This window comes from Esox lucius, chromosome 2 (assembly GCF_011004845.1).
Source record: "Esox lucius isolate fEsoLuc1 chromosome 2, fEsoLuc1.pri, whole genome shotgun sequence".
NCBI classification, from domain to species: domain Eukaryota; kingdom Metazoa; phylum Chordata; class Actinopteri; order Esociformes; family Esocidae; genus Esox; species Esox lucius.
The window spans coordinates 30068409-30091986 of record NC_047570.1 but is presented as its reverse complement, the minus strand read 5'-3'; the positions used below and the strand labels follow the sequence as shown (position 1 = coordinate 30091986).

The window sequence follows — 23578 nt, the reverse complement described above, 5'->3', positions numbered from 1 at the left end:
TTAGATATCATTTCATTTTTTAAAACATGCACCATGAAGACGCCGACTCAGATCAAGCTGTGCGTGGTTATGATGGTTCCAGAGGCACTGATCACGACCACATGTCATTCCTGCCCTGCAGTGCTATAGAGAATATATGGCTTGTGGCTGGGGTCTTTGAGCCTGGCCGTTCCCATCTAATGTTCGAGGTGACCTTTCCAATGTAGATAGATGACTGAAGCAGTTTGGCATGCATGGAAATGTATGAGTTAGTAATCTAGTTCCCAGACAACTCCGCCCAAATTCAGGTGCACGCCAGCAGACCTGTCTCCATTCAGTGCCCCGCCTTGCAGTATTGCTATTTGTCGAAATTAAATGATGACGAAAATGTTAGTTAGTCCCTCCCACAAGCTTGACTTCGCATGGAAGGTGTTCCAGGCTCCTATGCCTGCAACAGCCAGGGGACACATGCTAATAAATTCCTAATGACTGAGATTAACTTGAGAAAACAAATGCAGTAGATATTAATGGAAAGACACTTCCATTAGGTTTGGTTCATAAGAATGTGTGGGGTGCCAATAAATGTGATAGTGAACAATGTTTTTGAGAGAAATATGTATTTCTTGATTAAGATTTTTTTATTCACTATTTATTTATTTATTTATTTACTCAGTTAAGGGTTAAGGTTTGCTCATATTTTTTATGTAAGATCAAGTAGATATAAGCAACAACAAAATGTTGTCTTCTTTTTTGCTTATCTTTACCTAGGAAGACAAATTCTGGAGTGCTGTGTAAATATTAGTCTGTCAAACTGAACAGAATACATGCATTAATAGCATTTCTGTGAAGTTTTGTGATTGATAAGGACAAATGTGATGTTTGAAAAAAAATGAAATAGCTAGTTCATAATTTAAGCATGCCAAAAGACAGTAATATTAAAGGGTTAGCGTCATACTTAGCTATTGGCAGGGGACTTTACCGCTTTCATCAATAAGTAAATTAAATGGGGAGAACAGTAACTTTCGCATGCCTTTCAGAAATGAAGAAAAGTTTGTGGAAGTTTAGTGGCATTGTAAAACTACTGTGTTTTCATCTTGATAAGGGTGGACAGTATCAAGCCTTCTGGTCACCTTCACGCCCCTGGGCCAGGCTACACCTAACTATAAACCGTGCTGTAGAGATGACTTTTTAGTAGACACTTGAAAGTTTGCACTGAGTTTGCATTTCTAACCTTAATTAGCAGATCATTCCACATTAGTGGAGCTCTATGAGAAAAGGCACTGCCTCCGGCTGTTTGTTTAGAAATTCTAGGTACAATTAAAAGGCCTGCACCTTGCGATCGTAGGTTACGTGTAGGTATGTATGGCTGGATAATTTCAGCAAGGTAAGTAGGAACAAGTCCATGTATTGGTTTATAGGTTAACAGTAAAACCTTAAAATCAGCCCTAACCCTAACAGTCAGCCAGTGTAAAGAGGCTAGTGCATTTTTGTTAGAAAGTTTCAGATTTTTCAATCTCAGTTTCAAAGATGAAAATGAGCAACTCTTGAGACATATTTTATATGTTCATCAAAGTAGATTTACTGATCGTTAAGATAATAGATGGAAAGGGTGAAAAGCAGTTAGCTACAAAATGCTGTCATTACCTAAAGGAATGACTAAATGTCTTTCAAAATGGTTTTGTTTTTGTCACCAGAGAATCAGAATGAATCATAATTCAACCCCTTCTGATTTATCCACTTTCAATATTTTCCATGGTAAATACAATTATTCGATAAGATGTTTTATATTTTACACTGATTAAGAAGCAAGTAGGCCCTCCCAACTATGTGTTTGTGACACCAAAGAATCAATGCCTTGGAAGACAATACCTACCTATAAAAACAGACAGAAAGACACAAGGATCAGTGGAGTTAATTGAAACAGCAGGGAGGTGGTATTTGGTGACTGGATGTAAAACTGACATGTCTGAGGTAATGAAGTGCTTATGTATTTTAATGACTGTAGTGGAAGACCTATATCTGAAAGGCATTAATTACATTGTGGCAGTTTATTTTTGCTTCATTATTTAAGAGGTAACCTCAAACTAGCTTTAATTGGACTCAAATAATTGACCTTGGGAACTTAATTCTGCTTAAACGTCATTAATATCAGGAACAGACAATTGAATCTTGAAATGTCTTTGTGATAGGGGACCCTGGCATCCAGAGAAAATACACACATTTTCTTTACAATCCAATATTAGTAGATCCTTACTATTCCACTTAAGTGGTTATTTTTTGAAGCACTTCATAGTTTGTGAATGTCTCAATTATGGAATACACTGGTCAGCAATAACATTATGACCACCTACCTGACCACCCCTGTCTCATCTGTGGCTACGCAGCCCCATACGCAACAAACTGCGATGCACTGTGTGTTCTGACAGTTTCTATCAGTATCAGTATTAACTTTTTTAGCAATTTGAGCCACAGTAGCTTGTCTGTTGGATCAGACCACACAGGCCAGCCTTCACTGTCCACATGTATCAGTGAGCCTTGGCCGCCCATGACCCTGTCACCGCTTTTCCTTCCTTGGACCACTTTTGATAGGTAATGACCACTGCAGACCGGAAACACTCCCCAAGCCGTCACAATTTGGCCCTTGTCAAAGTCGCTCTGATCTTTATGCTTGCCCATTTTTCCTGCTTCTAACACATCAACTTTGAGGACAGAATGTTCACTTGCTACCTAACATATCCCGCCCACTGACAGGTGCCATGATGACAAGATGATCAATGTTATTCACTTCACCTATAAGTGGTCATAATGTTATGGCTGATCGGTGTATCCCTTACCTTTTTCAGATGTAATTGTCTTTCACCTGTTCACCTGTTTCACCATATACATTTAAGCCAGTCTCAGTACATTTTGGTTTACTGGTTGTGTGTGTGGCACTCATATCTGGGCTGCTTACTTGTCACTGTGCCAATGTTTCACACTGTTGGAGTGATAAAGTGATGTGTCCTGGCAGCTGAAATCTGTTGACTTTTAGGCAACTTCTTTCTCGCCATGAAAGAAGTAAACCAAAATGTTGGTACTGAAATCCAACACTACTGTTGTTTCCTCCTTGGGGTTTAAGGCCGGGTGTCTCTGTAAAGCACTTTGTGACAACTGCTGTTGTAAAAAGGGCTTTATAAATACATTTGATTGATTGGTACTTTTTCTATATTAAAACACCCAAAACTTTAACTTTTGTGATGTTTGGTTCTTATGTCAAAATCATTTGTCTGAATATTCTCAAATGAAATTAAACTATTCACTTTTGTTTGACCAGTTTCAAAACAGCTTCTTTTTTTTTGTCTTGTTACAAATATTTTACAGCAATTTCAATTGTACAATTATTTCCTGCATTTCAGTTGTTCAATCGTCATGTCATCTGTACGCATTTCTTAAAATACACCACACTGCCTTCCAGTTCTAAAATAATATAAAGTAAATATGTAAAATCATATGATATGGGTACTACCTGATTGCTGAAACAGGCCAAAAATAAAGTGCATATAGCAACTGGTGTTTTACAGAACTGTTTTACTCCTTAGTTTTAAAGGTAATATTTTAAACTGCTTTGCTAAATAATGAATAATGAAGAAAATTACACTGTTCAAATTTTAACATCAGGTCTCGATGAAAGAAATATATTATACAGTAGATCAAAATCTTTACTGCCCATGTACATGCACATGTGTAATTCATTGAGAACAAAATGACGTAAAAACGGTCAGTGGAAACCAAAATCACCAACTGATTGGGGGCTGGATTCAAACTCACATCAAGAAGCAAAGTAAACCATTGAAATCACAGGCTGTTCCAACTTGTGTGCATTTCATCACGGCAACTCATCATGTGACTCAGTAGTGTGTATGGCCCCCACGTGCCTCTATGCACTGCTGACAACGTGAAGGCATCCTCCTGATGAGACGGCGGATGGTGTCCTGGGGGATCTCCTTTCAGACCTGAATCAGGGCTTCAGTAAATACACTTGTTTAGGCTACATGTCTTTCTTACACATGTCTGTTGAAAGAGTTCTGTGTAGAAAGCTCTACCCAAGCAGAATAGTTTATTGTTTTGACATGTTACGAGGCATCAGTGTCTTTGAGAGTCTATTAGCTACTTCGTCCATTGACTTCCTCATCGTTAAGTTAATACTTACAGGCCCAGTGTTGTTTTCAAAGCTTAATTTTTTCTTCCTTAACAGTATTGAATCTCATTACTTGAACTTCATTATACAGTTATATTGTATTGAGATCCAACATTCCATGGAAGATGTTGCTATATGAAAATTTTAGAGGCTTTGGGGTTTGAAGTACTGTTGTGTCTCTGTTAAAAGAGAGAGTTGGTGCAGACCAACATTAAAGGTCAGTCCATCACATCAGTGTTCCTTGAAGTCATTCTCTTTCATCAGCAATCCCATGGTCCTTTACCTAATCCCTCTGTCCTCTTCTCTCCTGTCTCTTTCTACTCCCTCTCTTTTTATTCCTCCCTTCCCTGTAGCCTCCCTCTGTTCTTCCCTTTAAATCCCACCTCCTCCTCTACCGTCTTCCCTCCCACTCCTAAGCATCATTTCTCTCTCTTCTTCCAGTCAGCTCAGATATCTCCTGAACCTCCCTCTGCACAGACTCTCCGTCCCGATCTCCTCCTTTTCTCCTCTCTACTCTCCCTTCCTCGATACCAGAGACGCCGCTAGAGTCATATCTTTCCTGACTGTCAATAAGGACGTCAGGTTGAGGTGTCCAAACAAACATTGTGAGAAGTGTGATGGCGATGTTGAAGTTGTCGTCTTGGCTTGTCACTCTCTTCAGGCAAGCAGACAGTCAGGCCTGAGTCAGGCAGAGAAATGGTTTTATTATTTCCTGTTACCTGCTTCGGGGACACAGCCTACAATGTGTTCACAACATTCTTTACACCCTGGAATGTTTTCCTTAAAAATATCGAAACTTCATCTCATCTACGACCGCCTATATGATACAACCGGCTACCGACCTCAGATCAGACAGAACAGCCCCTAACTAGGCTTACTGCACAAATAGATAAGCCTGATTGACAAGGAGCCTGGGTGATCAGGAGCTGGGAGCAGATTTACTTGGCAAAGAAACAGTCAAACATGCACTGTGCTGGGTTCTCCCCCTACAGCTCTTCATCTTACTTCTAATTAAAGTTGAATGCAGATTGTCGCTTCAAAGCCACCACAGCTCTGCTGAAGGTTGGTGAGTGTTGCCCATTTGGGACAAACTTTCAATGCATAGTTGACATAAGAACCAGTGACAAAATAAAGCTGGGTCACTTTTATGATGCTGCCTTTTACCATTGCAGTACATGGACTAACTTCTGGAGTTTTTGTTTAAAAATTCTGGAGTTTTTGCCCATAAATTGGAAAAAACAGAGGCCTTGAGTGAAAACTGGACCTGGTGACAAGGTCTTCAGGAAAATTAATGGGATTTGCTCTAAGAAATGTCTGGGATGATTTCTGGACACAGTCTGATCCTGTACTGACATGAAAAAGGTAAAAAATAAATCAAACTGAGACCATTTCTGAAACATTGTCACATTTGGGTTAAATCAGAAGATGCTTTAATTCTGTCCCAGAAGTCAGTATATTGCACTGTGGAGTGATGTAGTCTAAATGATTGGTAGGTCAAGGGAAGAAGCATTCACATGGAAAACGTACAAATGTGAGACAAAAGATTTGCAAAGACATAGAATCTCAAAACGTTTTGGAGGAAATACTGGTTTTGGTCAGTGATAGAGTATGTGAGACTGTTAGTAGAAAAAACACAATAACCATCCCAGAAATAAATTTCTTTTGTTTTTCATGGCATTTTCATGGTGTCATAGGGTTCGTATTGAATGTGGACTTGTTTGCCACAAGCTAGAATGAATTTATAGGCTCACACTAACTATAGTTACAAATTATGACTTATTGTGCTAGTGAAGAAACATTTGAACATTCATCCCATGATAGTCCAATATGCACTTCACCATGGCTTTGTCATTATATGTCATTACGGTAAGCAATTTGTGACCGACAACCGCTCCAATCCGTACAAGAGCATTTTCTTTGCTTTCCCTCAGGACAAAATGTGATGGTGGCTTGCAGATATTAAAGAACCATATTCTGCTTCATTATATGGCTCCCGGTTCACAAATGACTTTTTATTGTGTTAAAGAGAGAGTGGATACTAGAGTGTGTTTCATTTCAAAAGCAGTGTGATCATGGAAAGTAATACACTCGGTACTTGATTGGTAAAATGGGAGGTGCTGGAACAAAAAGTGGGGCCAACAAAAGGCCTGTCTGGGAGGCATCTGACTAGAACTGAAGGGTTCCTGGATTGACGAGCCTGCAAGATCACTAATCTGTTGTTCTGCCTAATTCCTCTTGTAAGTCCCACAGGATAAGAGTCTCCTAAAATAGTGAAATGTTATTAAAAAATATTTTTTCTACAAAATTAAACATTGCATGCTCATTTGTGGACTAGCGACCATGTCTTGAATCCATTAACAGCCTTGCCGAGGGCTGACCAACCCTGTTCCTGGAGATCTAGCATGCTTTATGTTTTAACCCCAACCCTGTCTGTGGAGATCAAGCACCCTGTAGGTTTTAACCCCAACCCTGTCTGTGGAGATCTAGCACCCTGTAGGTTTTAACCCCAATCCTGTCTGTGGAGATCTTGCATCCTGTAGGTTCTTTCCCCATTTGGGATGAACCTGGTTTGGGAGCAGGGTTGCCATTAAAACCTACAGGAGGGTAGCTCTCTGGGAGCAGGGTTGCCATTAAAACCTACAGGAGGGTAGGTCTCTGGGAGCAGGGTTGCCATTAAAACCTACAGGAAGGTAGCTCTCTGGGAGCAGGGTTGCCATTAAAACCTACAGGAGGGTAGTTCTGCAGGAGCAGGGTTGCCATTAAAGCCCACGGAAGGGGTTGGCTTAAGTGTAGGTGTGTGGAGATATATTGTACAAATATGAGGAGGAAGTTGCAGGCCTTCAAATGATTTCCAGTTTCATGGACCTGTCCAATTTTATCGCTTGTTAACTGGCAATGGCTGGTGCCTCTCTGCCAAAAGCCTTTCTCAAGAAAAGGCTACTGTTGGCTGAGTAGGCTATTTTAAAAGTTGCTATTGGTTTGGTAGCCCACAGACAGACTTGAGTCTTTTGCATTCATTTTGTTATGATCTTAGCTCTATTTGAAATAGTGGAAAAAACTATTTTGGCTGCATGCTGTTCAGCTCTGCCGCACGTCCATGACTGACTATAGGCTAGGCGGGTATTATTGGGTAACACCAAATACACATCGAGAGATTTTTTTTTTTAACAAGCTATTGACCCTGACGCAGCTGACTAGGCATGCCCCTGGTGTGCTGGCCTACTCCGAATGATTTCATTTCTTTCTCGTCAAACATCAGCAGCAGGCATAACTCTAAACTTTGGCAGGTGTATTTCTATTCATCAGGAAATCCTCCAGCACCCACCGCCATCCGCCCCCGCCCCCCCCCCCCCTCCCCGTGGGCCACCGTGTTTCTATTAGGACATGAGTGATGAAGTGTTGCACTGGAAAGAAGAGAATTGCAGGCGCACACTGCTCTCTCAGCACAGCACCAGCCACACGCTGGTCTGAAGGCTACAGTGAGGCAGCCCAGGCTGGCCCAGGTGGAGCCTGAAAATATCAGCCATAGGTTTTCACGTCACATCTTTTAAAGAGTAATTAGAATTAAAGGGGTGTCTACTAGAATTAACTCTCCACATACACACGCCACCAAAGGTACCTGTCCCTGGCAGAATCTGTAATTAATGGCCAAGTGCACTCAGTCTTTTTTGTTGTGTAGTGATGCTACTATTGGTAAAACGAACAGATGATTTACAGTTGGTAGATTTTTGAATGAAACATTCAGAAACAGAGAGCTGCCTGCTGGCTAAATCCAAGTGATGACTCTGGGATTTGGAGTATTCAACCAAACTTATATCTGGGTATGGAGTAACGCAACCAAACACACTGATATTCAGTTGAATCTCTGTATTCGGGTTCCAAAGTCAGTCAGCGTAAATATTGCGTGAATGAATTTCATTCAAACTTGGCTTTAAAAGTGGTGTCCTCTATCTCTCCCCGCTCTCTGTCTCTCTCTCCTAACCCCCCCTCCCCCCCCTCCCCCCTCCAGTATGAGATTGCCCCACAGGTACACCGGTCATCTAAGCCATCCAAGGACTCCTACCTGATCCAGCAGGTTTTCTCTCCTCACCCTTTCCCCCCCTCGGTCAAGTCCCACGTCAAGGGCAGCCCCCTGTACACAGACCTCCGACTGACCGGTCTGTCAGGTGATGGGAAACGTGGCCAGCCCTCCTGGACCGCCGACGAGTACAAGCGCAACGCCGGCGTCGACAAGGGCAAGCAGTTGACCACCCTGGACCTGCAGGTAAGGACTGATGGGGGGGGGGGGGAATTGGCTTCACAGCTGTGAATTGGCCGGTCAGGACTGAGGAGAGAGGGGCAGGGGAGGGACTGGAGGAGAGAGGGGCAGGGGAGGGACTGGAGGAGAGAGGGGCAGGGGAGGGACTGGAGGAGAGAGGGGCAGGGGAGGGACTGGAGGAGAGAGGGGCAGGGGAGGGACTGGAGGAAGGGAGGGGAGAGCTTGCAGCCCCCGGACCTGCGTGTAATGACTGCTGATTATAGCCTATTTCTCTCCTTTCCTTACTTTCCTCTGTCCATTGCTCTTTCCATTACTGGGCAACACTTCCTACTTCTGTCAACCGCTGCGTTAATTATGTGTTGGATCCAATTGGATTCTATAGAAAATGTTAGCTTCTGTGGAACCTCGGATTTGGATTCACAGGAGCGTTTCGACCTGAAGAAAAGCATCCGGGGAAAACAAATAACTAGACGATAGCTGACACCAGTCTTTTCTCACCTCCCTCATTGATTTTTACGGATCAGAGAGGTGTTTGTGTTCATTTTTATGCACCTGTATGCGCGCGTGTGAGACGGGGTGTGTGTGTACCTGTGTGTAACTGATTCAAACCTGCGTTTAATGATGCAGAGCCACATCGATAATGGCAACCTTGGTCATCGCAAATCGATTTTAAAATGACAACTTCAGATCCGACCTTTGGGCTTATATGGGGTAATCGATGGTGATTGGACTCAGTCATAGTTGTTAAGGAACCTTTTCTGTTGGGTTAATATACACTGTAAACGCTAATTTATTTTTTCCACCAATGTTTCTACTACTGTAAGTGTAACTCCGTGTTAGTGAACTTTATTGTTACAATCTATCTTGCTGCCAAAACGTAAGCTGTAAGCTTGTCGTTGAAACAGAGTGTGGAGAACAAGTATTTGATACACTGCCAATTTTGCATGTTTTCCCACTTACAAAGCATGTAGAAGTCTGTAATTTTTTATCATAGGTACTCTTCAACTGTGAGTGACGGAATCTAAAACAAAAATCCAGAAAATCACATTGTATGATTTTAATGTAATTAATTTGCATTTTATTGCATGACATAAGTATTTGATACATCAGAAAAGCAGAACTTAATATTTGGCACAGAAACCTTTGTTTGCAATTACAGAGATCATACGTTTCCTGTAGATCTTGACCATGTTTGCACACACTGCAGCAGGGATTTTGGCCCACTCCTCCATACAGACCTTTTTCAGATCCTTCAGGTTTCAGGGCTGTCGCTGGGCAATACGGACTTTCAGCTCCCTCCAAAAATTTTGTATTGGGTTCAGGTCTGGAGACTGGCTAGGCCACTCCAGGACCTTGTGATGCTTCTTACGGAGCTACTCCTTAGTTGCCCTGGCTGTGTGTTTCGGGTCGTTGTCATGCTGGAAGACCCAGCCACGACCCATCTTCAATGCTCTTACTGAGGGAAGGAGGTTGTTTGCCAAGATCTCGCGATACATGGCCCCATCCATCCTCCCCTCAATACGGTGCAGTCGTTCTGTCCCCTTTACTGAAAAGCATCCCCAAAGAATGATGTTTCCACCTCCATGCTTCACGGTTGGGATGGTGTTCTTGGGGTTGTACCTTCTTCTTCCTCCAAACACGGCGAGTGGAGTTTAGACCAAAAAGCTCTATTTTTGTCTCATCAGACCACATGACCTTCTCCCATTCATCCTCTGGATCATCCAGATGGTCATTGGCAAACTTCAGACAGGCCTTGACATGCGCTGGCTTGAGCAGGGGGACCTTGCGTGCGCTGCAGGATTTTAATCCATGACGGCATAGTGTGGTACTAATGGTTTTCTTTGAGACTGTGGTCCTTGTGGGATTTTATCCCTGATGTCCTTACACAGCTCTCTGGTCTTGGCCATTGTGGAGAGGTTGGAGTCTGTTTGATTGAGTGTGTGGACAGGTGTCTTTTATACAGGTAACAAGTTCAAGCAGGTGGAGTTAATACAGGTAATGAGTGGAGAACAGGAGGGCTTCTTAAAGAAAAACTAACAGGTCTGTGAGAGCCGGAATTCTTACTGGTTGGTAGGTGATCCAATACTTATGCATGCAATAAAATGCAAATGTGATTTTCTGGATTTTTGTTTTAGATTCCGTCTCTCCCAGTTGAAGTGTACTTATGATATAAATTACAGACCTGTAAAATCAGCAGTGTATCAAATACTTGTTCTCCCTACTGTATGTCATAAGCTTCCAATAAGAATCACTCAATGCCTTCTGGGTAGCGTTGCAAAATTCTGTTGAAGTTTCCAGGTGTTCAAGAAGTCTCAATGGGAGGCATAGATTTCTTTTTTGGAAATCAGGGAATTTTCTAGAAGTTATGAAAGTCTTTAAACCACAACATTCTGGCCACTGTAATATGCAAAGTTAGGCTTCAGAATAAGGCCATATGGGATATGTAAAGTAAGCTATTAAGAGTTGAACATTTATAACAATTTTCTAGGAAGGTAAATGATTGATAATGAATGAGTTCAATAACTGTCTCTGTCATTAACAAGCACAGTGATGGGTGGTAACTCAAGAAATTAACTTGGCAATAGATGGTGGGAAATTATATTGTAGGTGTGGCTTAGTATATCACACAATTCCTTTAAGCAAATACAACTCAAATCTGGTGCCTGTTTGTGTTGTGTCAACTGGAAATATTTGTTCATAATTTTTCAATAATTTAAGATAGTAATGTCTAACTAGCTCTATATCTTTAAGTTCTGCAAACTTTCATGAATTTAAAAATAGTAAGTCAACTGATACTGTCTGTATTCTTTTGCATCCTGTGAACTTATTCAAGTTAACAGTTTAGTGGGGGTATTATAGTGACAACTATAGTGACTGGATACATTCTTTGTGCTCTGAGATTTTTCTGTTGTTTTGAAAGGTATTTTTACCATTAATAATACGTTATTAAATTGATTACCTTCAGTAGATGTTATTTTTTTAATGTCATACCTGCAACCATTCTTTGCATAAGTTGCTTCAGCAGGAATGAAAGTAACAGCCCAGGCACAGCTAGCACCATGTTCCAGCCACAGAGGACCCCACTGTGCAGTTGAAAAATCCCTGAGTTAAATGGGTGATCTCTTTATCAACTGATGTCCCACCTCCAGGAAGTGTGAGGGGGTGAGTGTGTGAGCTGAGATTGCAGAAGGATTGCAACCATGTTTACCCATTCCACTTATTTACCAAGGTATCCTCAGGAGACCCACAAGTATCTGTCTGTCATCCAAGAGTTAGCAAGGGAGAGAGATAGATAAATAAATACAGAGAGGAATGAAGTCAGAGAGCAAGCAATAAAAATATATAGAGAAATAAAGTCAGAGACAGAGAGACCATAATGAGTAAGAACGAGGGATGCAAGTTTTTGAGAGGGCGAGAGGGAGAGACAGACGGGGGGCAGAAAGCAAGAGATAGATAAAGAGGAAGGAATAATTATTGCGTGTAATAAATAGGGTGGACAATATCACCAGTACAGAGAGAAGTAAGGTAGAGACTGCATCAACATGGGAGAGAGAGAGAGAGAGACGGCATCAACATGGAGAGAGAGAGAGAGAGAGAGAGACTGCATCAACATGGAGAGAGAGAGAGAGAGAGAGAGAGAGAGAGAGGGAGACTGCATCAACACAGAGATGTAAGCTTGCATCACTAGTGTACCATTCACTGCCTTGCAATACAATAACTCTCCCAGTTCCAGCTGAAAACAATACCGTGACACAGGAGGCGCACATGCTCTCATTCAGAGACAATGGTGTGTTTCTGCAGAGTGTTAATTATATTTCATGAAGAAAAAGATGTAATACGCTGGTTGAATGGCTGGTTATGCCACAAATGGCACACTATTCCCCATAATGCACTACTTTTCTCTGGGAAAAAAAGTAGCACATTATGTAGGAAATATGTCTGCTTGTTGGACGTTTGTTCGGTGTGTACTTACTCTGAAGCGTTTGCTCATATAGGGTCATTAGTTTGTTTGCCAGTGATCATTTCCCCCAAAAACAAATAAATGTTAACTTGCCCAACACATTTTGCAATGAAAAGCCAGTTATTGAGTCCACTTGTATCTCATTAATTAGGAAGGTATCTCATTAATTAAGTCTCTTAGTTTTCACTGCCATTTTTTTTCTTTCTAGCACATGGGATTCCCCTGGTTTGTGTTCATTAATTGAGCAAACATTCGATAATGTCTACAAATGTATATTTGTTTTTCTTTTTGATTTGTTAGTTACATTTAGCATTGTAGCAATTTAGCAGACGCTGCCAATGGCTAGATACACTTCCTCAATCCCATTATCTATCTCTAAATGTTTGGTTCAGTGCAAGTAAGAGACAGAGACAGACAGACAAACGGGATACAGACAGGCAGATTGGGAGACAGACATCCAAACAGACAGACAAACGGCACCCAGACAGACAGTCGGGATATAGGCAGCCAAGACGGGAGACAGACATCCAGAAAGACAGTCCACTTTGATGGGGCTACTAGGGTGGTGAGAAAATGCCTACCAGATAAAGGAACGAGAACAGTGGAAGGAAAATATGTTAAGCACTTATTGATGCTGTGTCACATCCCCTCTGGTCTTAAAGAGAGAGAGAGGGAGTGAGAGAAAGCGAAAGACAGAGAGATTAACTAACAGGGGCAGGCAGACAGGCTCTTGGGCAGACAGTCTTTCATGCAGTGGGAAGATGCAGTATCGGAGCTTCTGTTATTTAAAATGTTGCTGTTAGTTAATTAACATTTCAGCTAATTTTGTGACAGAAACATGTCGCCCTGCATATTGAGGTAATTGGGTATAGCATACACACTCTACACAAAGGCTGCAGATTTGAATTGTGAATCTTAATGAGGAAGAAAAAGACCTCAGAGGAGAATCATGATGCATTTTAAACCAGTGTGATTATGACTAGGGGTAGAGGGAAACGTATAATTAAAAGTATGCATTGATGATCAACACAATAGTTTTTTTGGGGGAGATGAATTTAATCTCTCCTGTGTAGATCTAAATCTTGCTAAGATCTGGGTTTTCTAATTCAAAGTTGAACCGATTTTGCAGGTTTTCCTACTTACAAAGCACGTAGAGGTCTGTCATTTTTATCATACGTACACTTTAACTGTGAGAGACGGAATCTAAAACAAAAATCCAGAAAATCACATTCTATGATTTTTAAATCATTAATTAGCATTTTATTGCATGCCATAAGTATTTGATCACCTACCAACCAGTAAGAATTCCGGCTCTCACAGACCTGTTAGTTTTTTTTTAAGAAGCCCTCTTGTTCTCCACTCATTACCTGTATTAACTGCACCTGTTTGAACTCGTTACCTGTATAAAAGATACCTGTCCACACACTCAATCAAACAGACTCCAACCTCTCCACACACTCAATCAAACAGACTCCAACCTCTCCACAATGGCCAAGACCAGAGAGCTGTGTAAGGACATCAGGGATAAAATTGTATACCTGCACAAAGCTGGGGTGGGCTACAGGACAATAGGCAAGCAGCTTGGTGAGAAGGCAACAACTGTTGGCGCAATTATTATAAAATGGAAGAAGTTCAAGATGACGGTCAATCTCCCTCGGTCTGGGGCTCCATGCAAGATCTCACCTCGTGGGGCATCACTGATCATGAGGAAGGTGAGGGATCAGCCCAGAACTACCCGGCAGAACCTGGTCAATGACCTGAAGAGAGCTGGGACCACAGTCTCAAAGAAAACCATTAGTAACACACTACGCCGTCATGGATTAAAATCCTGCAGTGCACACAAGGTCCCACTGCTCAAGCCAGCGCATGTCCAGGCCCGTCTGAAGTTTGCCAATGACCATCTGGATGATCCAGAGGTGGAATGGGAAAAGGTCAGAGCTATTTGGTCTAAATTCCACTCGGCGTGTTTGGAGGAAGAAGAAGGATGGGTACAACCCCAAGAACACCATCCCAACCGTGAAGCATGGAGGTGGAAACATCATTCTTTGGGGATGCTTTTCTGCAAAGGGGATAGGACAACTGCACCATATTGAGGGGAGGATGGATGGGGCCATGTATCGTGAGATCTTGGCCAACAACCTCCTTCCCCCAGTAAGAGCATTGAAGATGGCTGGGTCTTCCAGCATGACAACGACCCGAAACACACAGCCAGGGCAACTAAGGAGTAGCTCCGTAAGAAGCATCTCAAGGTCCTGGAGTGGCCTAGCCAGTCTCCAGACCTGAACCCAATACAACATTTTTGGAGGGAGCTGAAAGTCCGTATTGCCCAGCGACAGCCCCGAAACCTGAAGGATCTGAAAAAGGTCTGTATGGAGGAGTGGGCCAAAATCCCTGCTGCAGTGTGTGCAAACCTGGTCAAGAACTACAGGAAACGTACGATCTCTGTAATTGTAAACAAAGGTTTCTGTACCAAATATTAAGTTCTGCTATTCTGATGTATCAAATACTGCAATAATATACAAATTAATTACTTAAAAATTGTACAATGTGATTTTCTGGATTTTTGTTTTAGATTCCGTCACTCACAGTTGAAGAGTACCTATGACAGACTTCTACATGCTTTGTAAGTGGGAAAACCTGCAAAATCAGCAGTGTATCAAACACTTGTTCTTCCCACTGTACGTTACTCAAATTTAGACAATTCATGTCCAGGTAAATAAAAGTCAATTATTACTGATAATATGAACATATGAGTTTCACTTGGTGTCACTGACTAGCTTCCTTCTGTAAATTTCATGTCTTAGATATTTGTTATTTATCAGCTTTGACAAGTTTTGTCAAGTGAAGTGATTAATCGTCCTCCAGTAACTGCCAGCATTTCAGTATGCTGCATTTGCTTATATCATTGAGGATGCCCATGGTGGAAATGGGCCATCACATTCAGTGTATGATACTGTAAGTGAAGGTCAAATTGATTGACAATTTTGATATTCGTTCATCATGATCTATAGCACAACAAGCTGCTTAATTCCAATTTAAATATATTTTTGTTATTATTGACATAAAAACAACATTGTATAAGTCTTACGGCTTATGAATTATCCATAATCCTCTAAAAACAGAGACAGATGGAAATGTTGTTAGGAAGACTAAAATATTCAAAACAATAAAGTAAATAAATGCTTTTTCTTATAGAATGTCCTTACATTTTAAGCGATGTGTTGAGTTGAGTTTAATGTTCAATCAGCAAATCCTAAATTACCTGCATTGATTATAATGTATATAGAAAAAAAACAGTGTTTAACTCTATTCTAACCAGGAACCAATTCCAATTCTAACCAGTTACCAATTCTTCTTTTCAATAATGACCAGCCAAAGGCATTAAATTGCAAGATGACAAGAGTAGTGAATGAGGCCAGTATAATATTTCCAAAGAAAAAAATATCAACTCTTCAGTGTATGATTTATGATTTTATCTCCAATTCTTAACAGCTCAGCATTTAACTTTTCACATTTGCTTTTCTGGTAATTAACACCTTTTTTATCATTATCTATGGTTGGCCTTCTCTCTCGCACTCTACTCCTCCTTCCCAGTATCTACTCAAGAGCATCATTATAAACCCCATCATTCAAGTTATTTTGTACTAATCAATAAAACAAATATTTCCCTGCAGTACAGCATTATATTAACCTCTCAGACAAGACTTCACATCCTTGAAATATTAAATGGTATTTAAACAGCAACAAAATGATTATCCCACAACTCTTTGGATGAACACCTGAGGGATATAGGACCAAAAAGGTTTTTTATTCAGGCACTTTGTCACAACTGTTGATGTAAAAAAGCTTTATAAATACATTTGTTTGATTGATTTAAACTAGTTGAATTAGTGATTTTCATACTGCAGGCACCTTATCAATCAACTTATTTCTAACTACTTCTACATGGCACCAATAATATTGTCCAGGCCAATTCAGGATTTTTTTGTAGAATAAGGTATGGTTTATTCAATAATTCAGATTGAAACTGCAAACTGCAAGTTATCAGCCATTTTAAAGTAGTCGGCTGATATCGATTATTAGCAATTTTTCCTATAATCGGCCGATACTAACTGCTGGCCGATTAATCAGTGCATTCCAAATTTCAACCATGTTCTGAAGCAGTAGAGTGTTTGATTGCAATAACACAGAACTGTGTACAAATTAAATAATGAATAATTAAAACAAGCTAAGGTAATATGTTAGATTCTGACAAACTATGCCCATAAGGCTTTTATAATTCATATGAATTAATAATCTATTATAGAAGCTTTATAGTGTACAGCACAGCCAGCAGCCCAGATTGCGACAGTCTGCATTCACCTTCCAGTGAGTCAGGAGGCAATAAACATTACATGGATTTGAGTCAATAACCAACGCGTTTATCACACTGTCCATTTAGGTGACAGCAGAATGCCGTCTTACCAACAGGGAGATGTCAGAGTGGGATATGCAGCAGGGAGACTTTAAAAGGAGGGAGGCCTGAAGTTTCAACAGGAGAACTTGGCCCAGTACAAATTGAACATAATTGTACCCTCCCTAAATTAACCTTAATGACAGTGCATGTGCAGAATTGACCTCATAGCAGCTTTCAAAGGAAATGTCTTCTGGAGGACTTGTCAGATGCCAGGTGAAACAGAGAATGCATCTCAAAAGGCTCCGTATTCCTTAAGTAGTACCCAATTTTTGAAGTAAGTAAAAGATTGTGCTGTACAACGGTAATATGGTGCCATTTGCTGGTAGCCTGCCAACCTATAATGAAATCTCCTGATGATTGCTGTTTCTTGGACGCTGATAGGGGAATTCAGTAATGGATGTCACAAAGGACCAGCCCATGCAGAGCTGTTGAAAATGAACAGGTCGACTGGTTCTAGCTGTCTTTTTGTTCAGTCTTTAGTTTTCCCTTTCTCTCTTTCTTTTGCTCACTCATGACATTCTCTTTCTCTGTGTGCTGCTGTCTCTTTAAATGTATCTTTCAAATGAAAGGCAATTACAAAATAAATGAGCGGTTGGTAGAAATTCAATTGTGTTCTCACCTAAACCATATTTAATGTGTTTCTTGTGCCCTTAATGTTAATTGTGAAAAATATCCATCACAGCTCTCTTTCTCATCCCTCAAACTACTGTATATAGTCGCACCAACTGTTCTGTTTCAAGTCAATGCAAATCTAAATCCTTGACTCAGAAGCTCTCTATATACATTGTATTCTGCTTTTTACTTTGCCTTTTCTCTCTCTCCCCTTTGTCATTTAGATCCAGAAAATCTATCCCTTTTTCTCGCTTGCTATTTTCCTAAAGAGAATTCACCATAGTGGGAAAAAAACTCCCATTAGCCAAGTACATGATTGGCAGAGTGCAGGTGTGCACTTTGGGAGTAGAGTGTACAATTGGGATGTAGCCTTTCTCTCTAAAATCACATACCGGTGGGCAAAACCTATTGAAATGATCTCCAAATGGCCTTTCCACCCCAACTCCTCTTTACTTTTCAGACGCAGGAGTCCCTGAACCCCAACAATCTGGAGTACTGGATGGAGGACATCTACACACCAGGTTACGATTCCCTCCTAAAGAGGAAGGAGGCGGAGTTTCGGAGGGCCAAGGTGTGCAAGATCGGGGCTCTGATAGCCGCGGCTGCCTGCACTGTGATTCTAGTAATCGTCGTGCCAATATGCACTATGAAGTCGTGAAGATATGCGAGATGTCGTTGCCAAGTGCTCAATTCTGAACACTGCAAATCAGGAGCTACTTTGTCTGAGTGGTCCCAAATGGAGAGTAGTCACCTTCCCACTGCCCCTTGTTGATTCTGGCTAGTTGTTGAAGGACTAAATACTGTATGGTGAGCAATTGGTATCAGCCCCAAGTACAGAAGGGGCTGATTGACCTCTGTGGACATTTGAAGAGTGAATTGCAGTACATGTGTTTTTGAATGTGAATCAGGCCTATGTTCGTGGTATTGCAATCAGGCCTATGTTATTTCAACAGTATTTAGTTGTGTGATGCGGCAGGATACGCCAAAGGTATTGGGAAATTCTCAGTCCACATTCTTTTCTATTTACTGTTGCCTATGTTTACTTATGGATGTCATGTATTTCTAATGAAAGATGGACAATTTGCAGCAGGAATGGAAATGGCACAATGTCTTTTTGTTTTTGTTAAAGATCTATTGTTGTTGTACAATGTTCCCGAAGGTTAAGTGATCAACATTATTGTCACTTTCCTTTGCCAAAGGGGAAATCTACAGTATCAAACAAAACAAGTTGAACTAAAACAGATCATCTGTAAAGTATATGGTCGACAGCTGGATTTGTTTTTGTAGACAGCGTCTTTATATTTTTATTTTTTAGTATAATTGCTGTATAATGTATTTTGATCAGAATTATTTTTGATGGATTAACTGGTAGAATATGATGAGATGCACCAGGTATAATTTATCACTAGTTATAATAGTAATTATATTAACCAGAGTTTCAATGAATGGGATTTGTGCAATGCATTTTCTATGTATACATATTTATTGGAGTTGCCATATACAAATAACAAATAGTACTTAGATGGCAAAAACAGTAGGCTAATAGGACACCGCTATGCCAACCAGAATGTATTGAAAGCAACATTTCTTACAGAAAGCGCAAAACATTTAGCATTTGTCATTGTTATTCAGTTTAGTTGAAAGTTTATATTTTTTCATCACAAAATACGCTCAACTACTAGTCAGCAGCACACACTGTTCTTTGACTGTGAGAGTGTTAATGCAGTAAATACTTGAAGTTCCATTGTTGACTAGCTGAGCGCGTCTCTGAGAGAGAGAGACTTGTATTAGTTCAGTCAGCAGTATCAACTGCACCAGAGGCGCCGGCTGTCAGAAAGAAACAGAAACACGCGCTGCAAAGCTTTTTATGAAGTACTGCGTTGCCTTATTGACAGTCATAGCACGCGTGTAGTCCTAGAGTGAGAAGTGAAGAAATATCGTGACTAAATGCTCAGCGGCATCTCACACCTTCTTGCTTTACTGTAGTTTGGTAACGTGCCCATGACGGGATTACTGTACGCTGTGCTTTGAAGGTTTATAAGGCATCATTGCTCTTTGTAAGAAGTCAACTCTGCCATTAACTGAAATTCCAATTCCAAATTTGAATCATTTAAAAGCATTAAAGAGGATATGAATTTCAGTGTTCTTCCTGAATTGATTGGAATTGAAATGGAATTGATCCCAATTCTGCTCAGCTGTAGCCCAGCCCTGCCTATCCATCTAGTCTCCTTAGAGGCCTTAGAACCACACAATGCAAACTGCCTGCTGTTGAAATTGTGTCCGAGTAGACTGGAAAATGTCCTCGTCCCAACATCAGTTGTGGTGGTGGTGATGAAATGAAATGAAGAAGATGAAAAGAGGAACCGTTTCTTAATTTTGGGACACAATCTGAGTCTCTCCTCCACTCATAAACCTGAGCCCAGAGACACTGCACAAACCGAGATGCCCGGTCAAACAGATACCGTATCACCCAGACTACTGGAAGTTGAGTGACGCCAGATCAAGACATTGCTGGTTTTCCACTCAAATGTTTTAGGCTGTGTTTCAGGCAGACTACACAAACCTACTGGCAGTAGTGCTGAGCGATTAATGTTTCTTTTGTTATTAAATAAGTAATGGAAACACTAGGCTTTGGGGAGGTAGATTCTTTAGGCAAAGACCCAACCTAGACCAGCACAGAAAATGAACTGCCCTGACCATAACATCCTGAATAGGCACGGACTGAGAACGAAGGATGTAGAACCCCGTGACGAGCCACAGTAAGGTTGCTCTGCTGACGGCTGAAATGCTTAATGAGCCCTTAACGAGAAAGCACGCTTTTGTCTACTTTGAAGAACGCCTGAGACAGTTCAGTCAGACAGCTCTGTTGTGGCGTTAGGCAGCTAGTGTCTTGAATGTGACACAGAAAAAAGTATTTATCTGTCCAAATAATTGTGTATATGATACCTTTTGGTCATAGAAAGTGAGGTGGGCTTGTGCCTGAGTCTGCTGCTACTGTCCTCTAAATGTATGTCAGGCATTGTTGCGTGCACTCAGCTTACAAACCCAGTGTCAGCTTCACTTTCTATTTGCCTCTTGCTAATTGTTTGTTGTGATTCACTGAAAAAAACAACAACATCTAAACCAACTCGCATTTCAATTCAATCATAATATTAAAGGGTTATGAATAAATGATGGTGATAAGCACTGCAGTAATGGCCCAGTGCTGCCATGATGGGGTTGTTATTGTTTTAACCTGTTATGTTACAGCATTTAAACCACAGTCCATGACAGGTAAAATGCAGGTGATGGACAGTGAGGAGAGAAGAGAGTTCGAAGGGCCCCAGCTGTAGACATCATTTGGGATTCCTTTGAGAAAACACAACAAGAAATTGCAATATGCAGTATATTCAAAATGGTGCAACGTTTTGGTTTTTTTGACAGGGAAAACAATCAACCCTACTTACCTTAAATACGGTATTTAATAATTTCATATTTACAAAAACAATTTAGGGTAATATTTTATTATTATTTTGTAATAAACTAACCACAATCCAACAGATCATACAATATACATGTCGCTCAGCAGTACCTGACAGATAACTGCTAGAAAGTTTTATTTCAACTGATATTTCAGTTGTTCTCAGTGAAATTTCCATTCCTGAATTTCTTTTGTCTGGCTGAATCATTTACATTATCCATCTTAGTGTTAGTTCATGAACTCATCAAAAACCCAGGTCAATAAATATAAAAACACCTACTACTTCCAGTATTAAAGGCATGAATGTGTGTAATGTTATTTATTTCTATTTAATTGTTTAACTGGTTTTGGACAATTCAAATTATACAGTTTTAGTTACACATGAATGACCATAATGGTGGGAGTAACCAAGTGCTTAGATATGGACATGCAGGTTTGGCCAATAAAAACTTGAGATCCCATAGAGTTTCTTGATATTTCCATCGAATACCATTAGAATGTCAACCAACTAAGCCAGCCAAAGATGTTCAGTAATGGAACCAGGAAACAATTCTGAAAGATGATACAACATTAGTAAGTGGAGAATTAGGACTAAAATGCAAAAAACTGAAATATCTCTTTACTATATCTTTTAGCCACGTCATTTAGTAATTACATGGTTTGTTGATGATATGTGGCATGCGACCATTGGTTGATGCAATGCAGTATCGGCAATGTAGTCAGCTTGGAACTCATCCTTTATGCTAGTGACATATTGGCTACTTCAGGTGTTCCAGGCACAACTGGATGTCTTGTTTGATGTCCTTTCAGAATAGACAGGATACCCTATTCACAGTGCACTGGACCATGGGGCCGACCCTGTTGACAGTGCACTGGACCATGGGGCCGACCCTGTTGACGGTGCACTGGACCATGTGGCCGACCCTGTTGACGGTGCACTGGAGCATGGGGCTGACCCTGTTGACGGTGCACTGGAGCATGGGGCTGACCCTGTTGACGGTGCACTGGAGCATGGGGCTGACCCTGTTGACGGTACACTGGACCATGGGGCTGACCCTGTTGACGGTGCACTGGAGCATGGGGCTGACCCATTTACAATGAATAACAGGTGACCCAATGGATGTAGGGTATATGTGCCCAAACTTGCTGATCTAGACTCAGTTTAGCAGTTTCCCCACTAATAGTCAAGATTAGGACTTGGGAAGAGATAGCTGATGCTAGATCTGTACATGCGGAAAACCTAGCCCCTGAGTGGGGTTCCCTTTTCAGTGGATTTGCCTTCAACACAGGAACTGAGAGCCGCAGCACACTGAAGTTGTCTGTAAATAGCTAGAGGAACACATCATGGCATCATGATGGTGTAAACTGGAATATTAACACAATAAAAGATTACTGTTTTGACTGTTATTGTGTCTGGTTGACCGGACTTTGAAGAGTGACTCTCTAAAGTATGAAAGCATAACATGATTGTTTGTGTTGTGACATTTTCTTTGTCTGAATATTCTTTGTCATTTATGGCGTTTCTGTATTTTATTGTAGCCTTTTCATAACACTAATACACTATTGGGGCTGTTAAAAGGTCAGGGACCAGAAACATTGCAGTCCATAATTATGTGGACAGTAACCCAAGTTGAATTGTTGTGGCTCTGAAATCTGGCACATTGGATTTGCAGTGTAACAATGACTAACTAGTGCAAACTGTCAGCTTTAACTTCAGAGTATCTACATCCATAAATTGTGAAACATTTAGGAATTGCAGCGTATTTTATGCATAGTTCCCCTAATGCAGCAGACTTGGCCAGTCTGGAACATTCCTCTTTTTGGCCATGAGTAACTCCTTGGTTGCTTCGGGGTCATTGTGCCATTGCCAAGTGAAGTGCCGTCCAGTGAGTTCTGAGGAATTTGTATCTGACAATATATTAATGTGTACTTCCGTATTCATCATGAAGCCATCAGTCAGGAGTTATATCATCAATGAAGACTGGTGAGCCAGTTCCAGTCTATATAGAACGAATGCTTTTATTTTTAATATGTATATAAAGTTGAGTTTGTATTTTTACCCCATCATCATTTCATAATGTCAAATCCAATGTAATAGAGTATTGAGTCAAAACTGAAAACAATATCACAGTAGAAGTGATAATCCAGTATCAACTCCCCTTTGCTGTTGATCATTATTTAAAACGAAACCTTTTTAGTTAATGAAAGGTTACCAGTTCAGTGGTATAGAAAACATAGATAACATACGCTACACATTGACACATCTCTGTTCCAAATCTCTGGGTGGGTCCTAAACCAAATAAAAACACCGAACTAAAACATGAACACAACATGCTATGTTAGTCCCATGTTTTATCAGACAAAATAAAAGGTCCCAGATATGTTCTAAAGGCGTAGAAACCCTGTTTCAATCACATCTGGTGAACAAATGCGTTTACATGGCCATTAATGAGCATGAAGCTGATCAAACAGCATGATTACATGCAGCACAACTTAATGCTGGGGACAATAAAAGGCTACTTTAAAATGAGCAGTTTTGTCCCACAACACAATGCCACGGATGTCTCAAATGTTGAGGAAAATGGACATGCTGACTGCAGGAATGTCCCCCAGAGGTGTTCCCAGAGAACGGAATGTAAATGTGTCTGCTATTAGATGAATGACACGTCCAACAT

The 23578-nt window shown here is 40.8% G+C and overlaps 1 protein-coding gene across 1 annotated transcript in view; it reads left to right on the top strand.

Moving 5' to 3' along the window:
* minar1 (membrane integral NOTCH2 associated receptor 1) overlaps window positions 1-21249 on the top strand; it is a 30377-nt gene extending 9128 nt beyond the window's left edge. The window contains exons 4-5 of the mRNA XM_029123831.2: window positions 8166-8420; window positions 17904-21249. Of these exons, the coding sequence (XP_028979664.2) occupies window positions 8166-8420; window positions 17904-18101 (453 nt within the window). The 3' untranslated portion in view covers window positions 18102-21249. The remainder of the gene's footprint in view (window positions 1-8165; window positions 8421-17903) is intronic.
* The last annotated feature ends 2329 nt before the right edge of the window (window positions 21250-23578 follow it).